Below are 14308 nucleotides of genomic sequence, written 5' to 3' on the forward strand. Positions count from 1 at the left end.
CAGATGATGGGCGCGTGAACTGTAGGCACCACAGTGCTGTGCTCTAACCGGCCCAAGTGCACGCTGCTGGCATGAACTGAAATGTATCTAGTTCATGTTACTGCACTCCTGTTTGAAAGAGGACTATGTTAATGCACCTTTTAGTTCACACCCACAGCAGCCACACAGGGCAGTGAGAGCGTAGCGCTTTGGTGCACTCTGTAATTACACATGCTCCCCCCACCCACTTTCCCATAGGCCACAGTGCAGTGTGGACATAGCTTCAGTCACCTATACATTGTGGGCCAAGCTCTCCTCTCCGCTGCACTGAAGTCAATGGAGTTGCTCTGGTGAAACACTAGAGTTTGCCCCATATGTTCTGATGACTCTGACATTCTCACCACAAGTTACACAGGATAAATTATTCTGAACACAGCAGAGTTACATTAAATAAGAGGTACAAAATTACATATTCAGCAACATATGCACTGGTGTGTTCATTTAGTCATATACACAGCACAGGCTTTGAATGCAGGTCATTCTAAAGGGCCAGCACAGGAAACTAACAGCAGTATGGTGATCCCTTGGATAGCAGTGTGTGTCTAAGACCAAGCTTGCTCCCTCAAGACTGGCAGCAGCAACTCTGACTGCAGAGGAAAAATGCTCAGCTGTTGCGGGAGGAACTACCTTTCATCACTGTCCAGTGACTCTCCAGCTAACTCAGGAGCAGTGTCAGGCTGAAGCCAATATGTGAAATTTGTTGGGGAGCATAGGAGAAACCTGGCAGATTCCTTCACCAGGTTTAGTGGTTTGAAGGATAGTCATCCCCACCCCACCCCCAGCCCCACCAGGCACTGACACGGCAAATTCACAAGTGAATTCCAGGTTTTCCGTTCTGTCTACCTGTTGTGCATTTCTCTTTAATAATCTTACCAACTGGAAAATGGACCATCCCTTCTTCCACAACCAGGGTAGGCATTGCCCCACTGCCCTGCAGCATGGACACCACCTTATCATGGGAGCAATTCCTGCAGAGCCAGACAAAGAGAACCCAGATAAATAACACTTTCAGAGTCTGCACTGCACCCACCATTCGTGACATGGGCATCTCTGAAGTCTCCTAAGGATAGAAAGGGTTGACAAGAAAAGTAGGACTCATCTAACAGGAACATAACAAATTTGGGGGGGACACCCAAACCAGGGCACAATGGCAGGTGTTTGACAGCTGCACCCCTTGGTATAAAATGGAGAAGACCACAGCTGCCTTCATCTTTAAGACTGGGACTATAAATTCTGCATGCTGCTCAGACGGAGTATGGTACTCTAGCTGTAGTCTTCCTGGGCTGCAGCTCTGCATTAGAGATGTAGGAGCAAATTCTGCTCATGGTTACATCTATCCCATGCAGAACAGAATCTAGCAGTGGATCTCATTGTAGAACATTTATGGGATGTTCTTGGCCATGCCTGCAGCATGGAATAACTACAGAGCATGTATATGAAGGGAGTCAAGGAGTCTGTTGCGGCTAATGATGAAGGCACTTCTGCAGCTCATGCTGACACACTCCTTAACTGATCTTTCCATCTAACATGATACACTTTCACAGAGCCTTGTCTCCCACTTCTCTTGCTACATAAAGAGAAGATCCAAAGTGAGGACGAAACACGTTTTTCCTGCTGATGGTATTGCCATTTTTGGATAAAGTACAAGCAGACCTGAGACATTGTTTGCCAAAATGCAGGATAAGAGGGTAATCTACAAATAGTCTCAGCTGTTTTCTGGGGATGCTGCTTCAGCCAAAAGTTTGCTGAATCAGCTGAAAACCGAGAACTCAGGAATCAGCCAAAGTGGCATTAGATGTTTAACCTTTAAATATTAATCACTCTTTTACCATGCAGACTGTTCTAGCACTTCACTTCTGCTTATTGTTCAGTAAGATTTAGCCCTAGAATAAATGCTACTGTCATTGTATAATGGGACACAGAGCGAGCCAAGATTTGGTGGGGTTGGACTACTTTGTTTTTTATAATCCTTGTTAGTGCAAATAGTAGGTGGAGAAAAGTAGTTCTGGATGGAAATACTACTGTCTGTGTAGTTTTATGCTCAGGATCCTGTTCCAGGGGTGATCCATGGATTGGTTTGTACCTTGCCCCTTCCACACTATGTAACACATGGAACTGAATTGACACTGATTCAAGTCAGAGGTTCCAGGATTGTTACTTTTAAGAGCTGTATTGTTTATATTATTTCACGCATTATGCATGGCTATTGGCAGAATGAACTCTAAATAAACGAAGGGAATGGAAGACAAGAGTCTGGAATACTAATCTTACAGAAATGATAATATTAAAATAAAACATTTGCATGAGACCAGGATCACTGCAGAGACATCTATGCCTGCATATATATGTTACACACACACACCCCTTGCACAAAAGCACCTCAGACCTTACGTAAGTAGCCACTTAGTGCACATACCTACCATATCCTTCCTCACAAACTTGCACACCTCTCATGTTCATGAAGACAGCTGTGCTTGGCTATTTCACACTATCCTGGGTTCTCATAAAAAAATGGCCACACTGGGTCAGACCAATGGTCCATCTAGCCCAGTATCCTGTCTTCCGACAGTGGCCAGTACCAGATGCTTCAGAGGGAAAGAACAGAACACAGTACTTATTGAGTGAGCCCTCCCCTGCCATCCAGTCCCAGCTTCTGGCAGTCAGAGGTTTAGGGACACTCTAAGCATGGGGCTGCATCCATGACTATCTTGGCTAATAGCCACTGATGGACCCATCCTCCATGAACTTATCTTTTTTTAATCCATTTATGCTTTTGGCTTTTACAACATCCCCCAGCAATTAGTCCCACAGGTTGACTGTGCATTGTGTGAAGAAGTACTTCCTTATGTTTGTTTTAAACTTGCTGCCTATTAAGCAGCATCATTTAAGCCATTTTGAAGATAGTTTTAACAGCCAGCATCTCACCTCATATCCAGTCCATTGAGAAATAAGATTCGGTCTCCAGCTTTGAGAGCAGCCTTCTCAGCTGGGCTGCCTAAATACAGGAGGAAATGAAATAGGTCACTTAGCTGTACTGGTCTTTTAGTGTGGGATGCATTAAGGCTGCTGACAAAGTAACATGCAGATTGTGGATATGGTTACAGTTACAGGGGACCTCTGCTTAGAGGGAAGTTAGTCTATTGGAAGAATGACTTCACTAGAAAAGGTCCAATTCATAAAGATACTCTGGGGCAAAGCAGCTTGACAGCATCAAAGGGCCGAGAGTTTACGCTAAAGTAATAAAAACTAATAATGTTTCTGGCAGCCATTCAGACTAGATCTTGGGTGTAAAGCTCAATGTCACCTGGTAATGTCAGGTTTCCTTACCAGGCAGAATGGACTCAATCCACACGGGGGCATGTCCACGTAACGTGAAGCCAAAGCTTTTGCTGCCTTTGTAAACTCGAACAGTTCTGCAGGTGGAAAATCAAAAATCAAAACCTAAAAAGCTTTTGGTTCCTGTTTCATATTCCCTTCCTCCATCATGGCACGTTTTGGACCTTTTTCACACTGGATTTCACTAGCACTGAATTGGGCGCCCTCTACTTAAGGTGGATACAAATTGATGATTTTTTTTAAATAAAAAAATTCAGATTTTTTTAAAATTTAAATTAGATTTTTTAAATTTAAATCAGAGTTTTTGGTTTAAATTAAATGCAGGTTTATTTTTTAAACATAAACCTATTTAAAATTGCCAACCAATGTTAAAGCCTAAACTTATTATAATCTATTAAAATCATTACAATGAAATACAGAACAAGAATACTAAGCCTGACATGTTTTCTGCCAAATTTTAAGAAAGTTCCAAATGAAACTTTCTGGAAGCTAAAGCTTAGCGTGCATTAACATGAGAGCTTTTGGCACAGAGCAGATGGGGGACTGAGGAGAGAGGAAGGGATGCCAGCAGCAGCAAGAGCTGCTCAGGTCTTGGAAGGAGAGTCAGAACACCCACTCCTGCTCTCCTTTGGAAATTTCCTTTCTAAGTCATTAATTAACAAATGTATAATGGTGCAGTTTAGCAGAAATACTATATTCTTAACATGAAGACACACAGACATGGTTACCTAAAGATGCAAACAATAGGGGGGAAGAATTACTTGAGGTGATACTAAGACTAAATGAGCAAGGAAAATTTGGGTGAGCATTAAAAAAAAAAATCTTCCCCTCAGGAGGTTTGTTAGACTGTGGAATTGTGTCAGGGAAATGATGGAAGCCCTCTCACTTGGGCCACTTAAAACTAGACTGGATACAGCTCTGGAAAGCTTGTTATAAGGACTGATCCTGTGCTGGCAGGGAGAGGGACTGCATGGAGTTTTGATTAGTTCCATCTCTGGCTTCTGTGCACCAAACTCCGCCCTGACTTCCATAAAGGTGTACCTGGTGTAAATCGGGGCAGAATTTAGTTTGCTGATTCTGTGAAATACAACAAGGATGCAAGAGCAAGGGAGAATCTGTGTTATAACCCCCCTTGGGAGGTACCAAGGGACCACCCTCATTCCACCCTGCTTGCAACATTCTCTTTGTAATTAGGCAATCCTAATCCTGTGGCTCCCACGGGCAGGGCAGGATAGGACTTTTCATGCTTTTGTATTAAGATGAGAGTTTTTTATTGAAAATGCTGAATGGTCTGAACTGGCCCAACATTCTGGTGTTACTATGGCACATCTAATTATAGTTAGCACAAGCCTGAGATTTGAACTCAATATGTCACTCTGGCCTGGCAGAAACTGGGAGTGCCATGGTGGTGACGTGCTGGGACCCAGAGAGACAGTAGCTTGCGTCAATCTGTAGACACTTCTGGACACTTTAGGCATAGCATTCATAAGCTCTGGAGAGAGCCACATCCAGCCCTTCTCAACCAGGGGGAGGTCCAGTCACTCTGATGTAGATAAGGAGGGGAGTCAAAGTAACTCAAGAGGGGAGACTCTGGACTACGAGAGAAGTGCGGGAGGCTCCTCTACACCTGGGGAGGGAATGGCCTGGTCCCAACTCGTGGGGAATCCTGCCTGCAGAAGGATTTGTTCTGTGTTTGTGCCCATCAGTAAGATTCTGGTAGGCATGTAAGCAATTTAAGCATCTCATGATGGCTTTACAGTCAGTCCCGTAGGAGGATTCACCAGCTGTGATGACAATGAAAAAAGGAAGCCAGCACATTCTTTTGTGAAGTATGAAATGAGATCGGGGGGAAGGGAAGGGAACACATACCCTACTAGTCACTGGGGAATGGTTCAAACAGGCTCCTTGAGGCCTCCAAGCATTCTGAGGTCTAGCCACATAGGAGCCATGGAAATGGGTGTTTCACACCTCTCATCCCTTCCCCCAATTTCTGCTACAGCTTCTAGTGGCCTCCCATAGATGGTGCTGAAGAGTTCCCAGCAATCATACAATCCAGCATATGCTCTGAGAAACTGAACATTGTGCATGCAGCCTACAATGGGGACCTACATCGCATCAGACCTGGGCCATGCAGGAAGGAATTCCACAACCCCTAGCAGAGCACGCCCTCTTTCCCAGAAAGAATTCATTGAAACAACTTTAGAAAACCAACTGAAATGAAAGGATCTACCAGGAGATGGGTACTGTGACATGGAGCCCAAACTTTCTCAGAGTTCAAAGGGGAGATGGTTACAAAAAGGCCACAATTCAGTCTCATTTCTATACTAAATTCACTTGCTATGAGCCACCGAAGTCATGTTTTTAATCTCTTCCCTTTTCCCCATTACAGTGCACCTGCTTCTTCACAATAACCAAGCTTTGTTATACTAAAGATCAACCAGCTTTGCATTTGAAGATTAAAGGAAGGACATTACCTGCGGGCAGCCCCTGATCCCACACTGCTGGTGATCAGAGAAGTTGTCTTCCGCAAACCCTTGCTGGCTTCCTCGTGGCTCCGAGGCACCGAGCTTGCCCTGGTCGACACTAGCAGCCGCTCCTGGTGGTCTTCGCTGCGGCTGCGCCTCAGCCGGTTGGTGTGCTGCTCGCTCTTTGACCGGCAGAGTTTGCTGATCAGGCTCTGCGACACCACTTCATCAAAGCGCTGCCGGTGTTTCTTGGGGATGAAGATCCTGGCAAACATGACAGAGGAGGCAAATCAGAAGAGGAACAAAGCCAGCAGCGTCCCAGTTGTGGTGGCAGGGCTCTGGGCTCAGCGTCACCTGCAAAAAAGTTCAAAGTGGCCTCCTGCAGCACTAAACCCCACTGCACCATAAATCCATCAGCCTTCCAAACAGCAACTCATGCAAGAATACAGGACCACACCCAGTGGGCACGATCATCACATCTTTGGCTAAATCACCTGCTGGATATTTTTGTAGGATTCTGTTGCAAAGTCCTCCCCACAACTCCTTACAGCTCCAGTCAATCCTGAAAATGCTCTAATGCCACCCTCTATAGAGCAGCTGTAATTTGGGAGCAACGGCCGTGAAAACGAGAGGGATTTCTTCCAGCAGAGATGGATTTAAACGACTCTATTGCCCCCCCACCATATGCCCAGTCTCTGAATCTCCTTCAGCTACCAGTCCCTCTCTTCTGGTAATGACAAGGTTCAACTCGAATCCCAAGTTAAACACTTGCCCCATGCCAGGTAACTTCCCAAACAGCCGGGAATGAGGGAGGAAGAGTCTTGTCCCTGCAGTGTCTATTCTGTTGCCGACCAACAGGCTCTGTTTCCATGGGTTCTGGTAGTTCAACACTCCATTGATTTTTTTCCCTTCAGCATCTGGAAACCGCTATGGTATTTGCTGTGTATATGAAGTATCATGGTTCTACAGCGTGTGTCGTAGCAAAAAGGATTTTTAAAGTTGATCAGCCTGATGGTAATTCATAGGAACTATGTTCTGACAGCAAAAGCAGGATGAAATCATCTGCCTTCCTCCAGGCATGCTCTATATTACTGATATTCAGGTGTATAAACACCCCCACATTAACGTCCCTGCACATTGAGAATGCCAAGCTACCACCTCCAGACATTTACTGTTTTTTTATTGGGACAATCTGCCGCGCAGAATTTGGATATCCATCTCCCCTCACCCACCTTTCCTGCAATAGTATCTTAACACACACCAACACTCCAACTCCTCTGTATTTGAGCTTATCTCTTGGCTATGGGGGTGAAAGAGAAAGATATTGTTGTCTTTCTTACTCTTGGAAGATGCTCTGATATTAGGGTGATGGGTGCCAGTATAATAAGATTAGATAGGAAGAAAGAGATTACCAAGAACTGAAAGGCAGAAAGGAGAGAGATGCTAAACAGGCAGCTTTTAAACTCATACCATGTCTATCATATTAGCAGCAGCATTTGATATATAGAAAATGCAAAGTGATTTTCTATAACAATTTCTCTCTCTCCAGCATACTGAATCCTAAGGAATCCCAAAGCACTACCCAAGCTATATACATACAGCACCATTAAAATGCAGCCACCTCTGGGGTGGAGGGAAGCAACCAGCACAACACTGCTGGGAGGAGGAGAAATTTTGGTGGCAGAAATCAGAGCAAACTGACACTTCTGAAAAGTGCCTCCAGGAACTTTAGTATCTGCACAAAAGAAACAAGGTATTGGATTTTCGGGTCTCCTGTAAAAGACCCACATGCAGTAAACTGTATGGAACCCAATTGCTCTCCTTTGGCAGGACAAGGACAGAAATGGCTTAGGCCTCTAAGTCACCCCTCTAGCAGTGCCTGTCTGAGTTCTGTGGTTGGAAAGTTCAATCTCTTTACATTTGAGGACGTTTGTTTCCTTTTGGGTACCTGTGTTCACAGCACAGGGGACATTTGAATTCCTTCTGCATAGGCAGGCAGGGGGCTTCGTAGCAGTATGTTACAGAGCAGCCAAAGAAACCTTTCTTCTAAGGGTGGATTAAAAGTGTACTGAGCCAGAGTCAATACAAACGTTAGCATGTGCGCACCACTCCTCCCCCCGCCAGGGGTGAAAGTAAGTTAGAGGACTTACTGGTACACCGGAGTCCTGAGCAGGGGGTGTGGCCTCAACCGGAAGAGGCGTGGCCTTAACCAGAAGAGGCAGGGCCTTATATCCCCGGGCCCTTTACATCTTGATTTAAAGGGCCAGGGCTCCAGCTGCGGTAGTGGCGACTGGGAGCCCGGGGCCCTTTAAATCACCCCCGAGCTACCAGCTGCAGAGGTGACTGGGAGCCTTGGGGCTTGGGGGCGATTTAAAGGGCTCAGGGCTCCAGCTGCCGCTATCGCAGCAGAGCCCTGGGCCCTTTAAATCACTGAGGAGCCCTGGGGGCTCCCGGCTGCCACCACTATCCCAGGGCTCTGGCAGAGCTTTAAAGGGCCTGGGGCTCCGCTGTGGTAGCAGCTGCCGGAGCCCCGGGCCCTTTAAATCCCCGCCTGAGCCCTGCTGCCCGAGCCCTGGGGTAGTGGTGGCTGGGCTCCATCAGAGATTTAAAGGGCCCCGGGGCTCCAGCCACCACTACCACCCCGGGCCTTTAAACGCCCGCTGGAGCCCCACCACCGCTACTCCAGGGCTTTGGCAGCAGGGCTCCGGTGGGGATTTAAAGGGCCGGGGCAGTAGGAGTGGCTGGAGCTCCGGGGCTCTTTAAATCCCCACCAGAGCCCCCCCACCCCTACCCCAGGGCTCGGGCAGCAGGGCTCAGGCGGGGATTTAAAGGGCTTGGGGCTCCAGCCGCCGCTACTGTCCGGCCCTTTAAATCCCCTCCGGAGCCCCGCCGCCGCTACCCCAGGGCTTCGGCAGCAGGGCTCAGGCGGGGATTTAAAGGGCCCCGGAAGGGTAGCGGGGGCTGGAGCTCCGGGGCCCTTTAAATCTCCGCCAGAGCCCTGCTGCCTGAGCCCCGGGGTAGTGGTAGCCAGGCTCCATCAGGGATTTAAAAGGCCCCGAGGCTCCAGCCACCGCTACCGCCCTGGCCCTTTAAATGCCCGCCAGAGCCCCACCGTCACTACCCCAGGGCTTTGGCAGCAGGGCTCCGGTGGGGATTTAAAGGGCTGGGACAGTAGGGGTGGCTGGAGCTTCGGGGCTCTTTAAATCCCTGCCATAGGCCCCCACCCCCACCCCAGGGCTCAGGCAGCAGGGCTCAGGCAGGGATTTAAAGGGCTTGGGGCTCCAGCCACCGCTACTGCCCCAGCCCTTTAAATCCCCTCTGGAGCCCCGCCGCTGCTACCCCAGGGCTCGGGCAGCAGGGCTCAGGCCGGGATTTAAAGGGCCCCGGAGCTCCAGCCGCCGCTACTGCTCCGGGGCCCTTTAAATCCCCGCCAGAGCCCCGCCGCCACTACCCTGGGACTTGGGCAGCAGGGCTCAGGCCGGGATTTAAAGGGCCCCAGGGCAGTAGCAGTGGCTGGAGCTCCGGGACCCTTTAAATCCCCGCCAGAGCCCCGCCGCCGCTACCCCAGGGCTTTAAATTGCCCTCTCAGAAAGCCAGTCCTGGTACTGCGCACCGGCTCTTACCAGTACACCGTACCGGGGCGTAACGGCTTACTTTCACCTCTGCCCCCCGCCCCAACAAAGATCCACTTCCCCTGGCCTGACCGCGGTTTGTGCCATGCTTCCTGGTTGAATCAGAGTCATGTATTCCCAGGCAGTGCTCCCCCTGTCCCTTTCCATTGGGGGATGTGACCTGAGGAGCTGAAGGAGGTGGGGGACCGTGGAATCAGCGTGCATCTCTTCCTGCTTGTGACCTTCGCTAGCAGCAATCAGCTGTGCACCATGCCACCTGCTGCTCACTGCCTCACTGCTCTGAGTAGGGGATCTGGACCCCATGGCTCCTCCCTGTATCCTGACTTGACTTTGTCTTTCCATAGGGAACTTTGGCTTCCTAGTCAACATCAGTCATTGGTATAGATCCAGATCTAAACTTTGCTTTGACTTTCACCTCATGCAACCTCAGCCCAGTATCTGATAAGCAGAGTACAGCACACAGTACAGAGTACACAGTACACCTCTACTGCTGGGGTCATTTTGGCTGAAACCAATTTCCTGAGAGAGGCTTCGGCTAAAAGATTTGTGCACAACAGAGACCAACCGTGTTCTCTTTGTTACATTAGGTTCAGTGCTAGGGTGACCAGATGTCCCGATTTTATAGGGGCAGTCCCCGATTTTGGGGTTTTTTTTTGTTATATAGGCTCCTATTACCCCCTCCCCCCCTCCCCATTTTTCACATTTGCTGTCTGGTCACCTTATTCAGTGCCAACTGAACCCCTTGAAGACCATATCTCTGTCTGATAAATATTATACATGCTCTCCGTCTTCATTTGTCTGGCAAGCTGGAAAATACCAGGATCTACCAGCATACACAGAATTATCCACGGAAAAAAAAGATTCATTCAGGTTTTGAGTATATGAGAAAATTTCTTCTGCCTCTGCACGTCTCTTGTGTCGTCCCTTCTCTCGCAGTTTATTCAAGGTGAATCAATGATTCCCATGGAACTGATTAGCATGTTCCCACTAGGAGATCAGTAAACTCTCCAAAGTGTACAAGGAGGAGGAGCAGGCTCCCACCGTTAACAATGACTGTCTGGCTGACTCCCCCGGAGCCTTAGCTTTCCAGTATAGACTAGTTCACATAGAAGACTGGTCTCCATTCAGTTTCTGAGCTTTTTTTTTTTTTGCCAGTAATTGGCTCTTTATTATTAATTTTGGGCCAAGTTCTTACTTCAATTACATGCAGGCAGCCACACTGGCAGTACCATGGATGGCATGCACATCAGATAGTCAGAGGCCCCATTTTCCTGGATAAAGCTTCAGGCTTCAGCACGTGGAGCAAATTTTCATTTCCACTTACTGACTGGAATAGTGACTTAATGACATCCCAATTCACCCCAGTCCCACCCATTTGGTTTGCACTAGTTAGGGGATTATTGGGAAACTGGAATCCTTTAGCGTTTCTATAGTAACCATCCTTATAACTGAATATACCTCCATAGGGTGTCTTATTGTCAGTCTATTCTTCCACAGTTGTTCTTATTCACTACCCAATACATTCTGGCTAGAGTCAATAGTTTATTACTTTGCAGCCGTGTTGTCTTCTGGTAATCAAAATGAACTCAGTGCATAAAAAAAAATTTCTAATATCTACGGCGAACTAGGGACCCATGGTTTACAGCTTCTAAATAATCTAGATTAAAGATCACAAATGATACACATCAAGTTTTTGCTGAATTATAAGCAGAATTATTGCGCCAAACTCAGTGCTGGTTTCACAAGACCCAGCTCCATTACATTAGTGGAGTTGTGGCCTCTTATCCAGGTGTTGAATCTGGCTCACTGTCTGACAGCCATCTATTAGTGAACACAAATCAAGCAGAGAAGAAGCTGATGGAATAATGACTGAACATCAAGAGAGGGATTGAATGGATAGTTCAGAGATGGGATGTAGAATCAAGTAATCAGCCCAGGACAGTGGTGACCAAAAGTCATTACCATCCGATTGCTGTTTGGTGCCTTCTGTGAAATGAGTTTGTGGGTGTCAGGCCAGTTCTGAGGATGCAGCCATCCATTCACTTAAACTCCCATTACAAATGGCATTAGATGGTAATCTAGAGCCCTGGGACTGTTTAGGCCATGGGGACTAAATTACTCTCTAACCCATCGAGTGGTTCCTCCAGGTCAAATTTAACACACATTGGTGGTGAACACCAATTCCTGCTACAGTTCTGTTGCCTGTGCAATGCCCGTTCTGTGGAGAAGCAGCGAAATCCCAAGCAACAATCTGGCCCCTTCTGCCAGCATTAACATTTATTTTAAAATATTTAAAAGAAAAACAATCCCTGACTGTGCTTAGAAAATAATGAGTGTCTCTGCTGCAGCAGGAATGTTTAGCATTTGCAGCCACACTTGTCAAAGGCATCAAGCTCCCAGGAGTGTTGTCCCCCTTTATTTAGGCAACTCATCAAAAGGGATTTGGGGAAAAAAAATGGACGAATTCAGGGTAGTGGAAGGAGGGAGGGCTTTAAATCCCACATCTACCAAGTACAATGATGGCTTTAACTCCCTCTCCAGTGAAAAGCAGAACTCAAAACTAGTGTTCCTACATTAATAATAAGTAGCAACAAACTGCTTACAAGCACCCCTGAGACTGAAATATGTTCATGTTAAATTTGGTGATTGCTTAAAAAAAAAGAATTAACACATTCTTAAAAATCAGTGTGTTTGTGAATAAGTGGCTGTGACATGATACAAGGACACTGCCTAGCCCAGACCCTCAAGGGTTACTGCAGCAGTCTAGCGGGAGCAGGGAAGGGCTGCCTAGGAGGCTGGATAGCACGACTGGAGCGCTGCTTACAGGTCTGCATGTGGGGAGTAGTGGATGTAGTTGCTGTCTTTGTTTTGCTATTGCCAGTTTTGCTCTGTTTGGATTCTCTCTAAGCTCTTATAAAGGTGGCCCTGGGAAGAAGGGACCACAACTGACTGCAGGCTGCCTGACTGCTGTGTTTTGTGGGCTGGGAAATCAGCACATCCCCCCACCCACCCCTGTGACACAGAAGAGAGGATTACATTCCTTTTTCAAAAGATGACAACATATAGCTCACCTGGCACTAACTGTAACCCTCCTGGGGAGTAGGACAGCACCATCCCTATTTCTCAGATGAGGAAGCTGAGGTGCAGATAGCAAACGGGTCTCAGAATTAGGAACAGAACTCCCAGTCCTGTCCCTAACCACTACATTGTGCTTTGTTTCCCCACAAGGGTAAACGCTGGACTCTGCATGCAAAGTAACCACCCCCCCTTTTTTTTTTTTGCTGTTCAAATTTGAGGGCCAGAACCTCAATTGGTGTAAACTGGCAAAGCCAGTGTGGCTATTCCAATTCACACCAGATGAGAGCTGGCCCACACTCTTTAAATGAAAACCACAACAGAGGGAAACTACAGCTAGTATTGTAAACATGATCACAAGATATTCTAAGTGTTGCACTGCTAACTTATTCAGTGTTAAAGAATTAGGAGTTGTTAGCGAGAATGAAGGGTAAAAAACTGGTATAATAGTCTCTCTAAAACCATATGAAGTGTTTTTCATCTTCAGAGCACTTTACAAACCATTAAATAATAATTACTCACAGGGCGCCTTTCATTCGTAACTATATAGTCTACACAAGAATCATATCACTCACCACTGGAATGCATCTGGGGGATGTAACTGTTTAGCAATGGAAAAGGAGGACTTGTGGCACCTTAGAGACTAACCAATTTATTTAAGCATAAGCTTTCGTGAGCTACAGCTCACTTCATTGGATGCAAGCTCACGAAAGCTTATGCTCAAATAAATTGGTTAGTCTCTAAGGTGCCACAAGTCCTCCTTTTCTATTTGCGAATACAGACTAACACGGTTGCTACTCTGAAACCTGTTTAGCAATGATCGGTAACACTACACAACGGTGCAGGGCACAAAGTGAATACTGGATCCAAATGCAAAAGGAGTTCCTCAGCCTGCTGAATGTAATTAACTGAGGTGGGATTATTTGGCTACGGGGATGACTGTGCCCCAGCTAAAGCAAAATCCACTGTGTGCGCAAAATGTGCCAGGACTCCCTTTAGCTCCCACTATTTATTGGCGTTGAAGACACTGTTCTCTGCCCATCTAGAGCTTATATTTTGGAAAATGCAATGGTGTTTCTGAAGGTTATGTGATCTGAACCCTTAGTAATTCTCAAAAGGGAGCAGGTGGTATCAAATCTGTCTGCATGCTGAACAGATCAGATGCCAGCTGATTAATCTCTAAATATGAGCCTTTTCAATATTTTGGATCAAAGCCCAAGCCCAGTGTTGCTCCCCAGATTCTTTGGTCTGGGAACACCCCCAATGGGCTGTGCAGCTGGCACAGTCATAGTCACTCTTGCACCAAAAGTGCACCTGCTTACAATATGTTATACCATGCAGCTCTCCTTTTTGCATCCATGTTGCTAGGCCACTGAATTAAAGAAGCATTTGAGCACTAAATCTCCTTGTTAGCAATAATGCACTAGCTTAGCAAAACGCCAGTGACTGGATCGTAAATTACAATGAGTAACGGCCTCAAGACTCACATTTGGGGTGGCTGAGTAAAAACTCCATCTTATATCACAAACACCCTGCAACATCAAAGCAGAGTATATCTGTTAAGTTTATTGGAAAGCCCAGCAAAGGGACAGCAGCTCCCCACAGATTAGCTCTGGGCTTGATTCTGCCTGAGTCTCACAGAAGTTGTGCAATTCAGCAGGGAGCAGGCTTTTATGGTTGCCATTAGAGGGCATTGTAATGTCCTAAAAAAGTCACAAGTGGAGTGTCTTGTGCCTGCTCAGAGCCACTCCTTAAAACGGG

At 46.9% G+C, this 14308-nt stretch overlaps 1 protein-coding gene across 2 annotated transcripts in view; it reads right to left on the reverse strand.

Moving 5' to 3' along the window:
• GRID2IP (Grid2 interacting protein) overlaps positions 1 to 14308 on the reverse strand; it is an 87307-nt gene that overhangs the window by 32126 nt on the left and 40873 nt on the right. For both annotated transcript variants that reach the window (XM_073361665.1, XM_073361664.1), the window contains exons 4-7: positions 5850 to 6104; positions 3367 to 3452; positions 2965 to 3034; positions 913 to 1007 (exon numbers count right to left, since the gene is read on the reverse strand). In XM_073361665.1, the coding sequence (XP_073217766.1) occupies positions 913 to 1007; positions 2965 to 3034; positions 3367 to 3452; positions 5850 to 6104 (506 nt within the window). The remainder of the gene's footprint in view (positions 1 to 912; positions 1008 to 2964; positions 3035 to 3366; positions 3453 to 5849; positions 6105 to 14308) is intronic.

Source organism: Lepidochelys kempii, chromosome 10 (assembly GCF_965140265.1).
Source record: "Lepidochelys kempii isolate rLepKem1 chromosome 10, rLepKem1.hap2, whole genome shotgun sequence".
Classification (NCBI taxonomy): Eukaryota; Metazoa; Chordata; order Testudines; family Cheloniidae; genus Lepidochelys; species Lepidochelys kempii.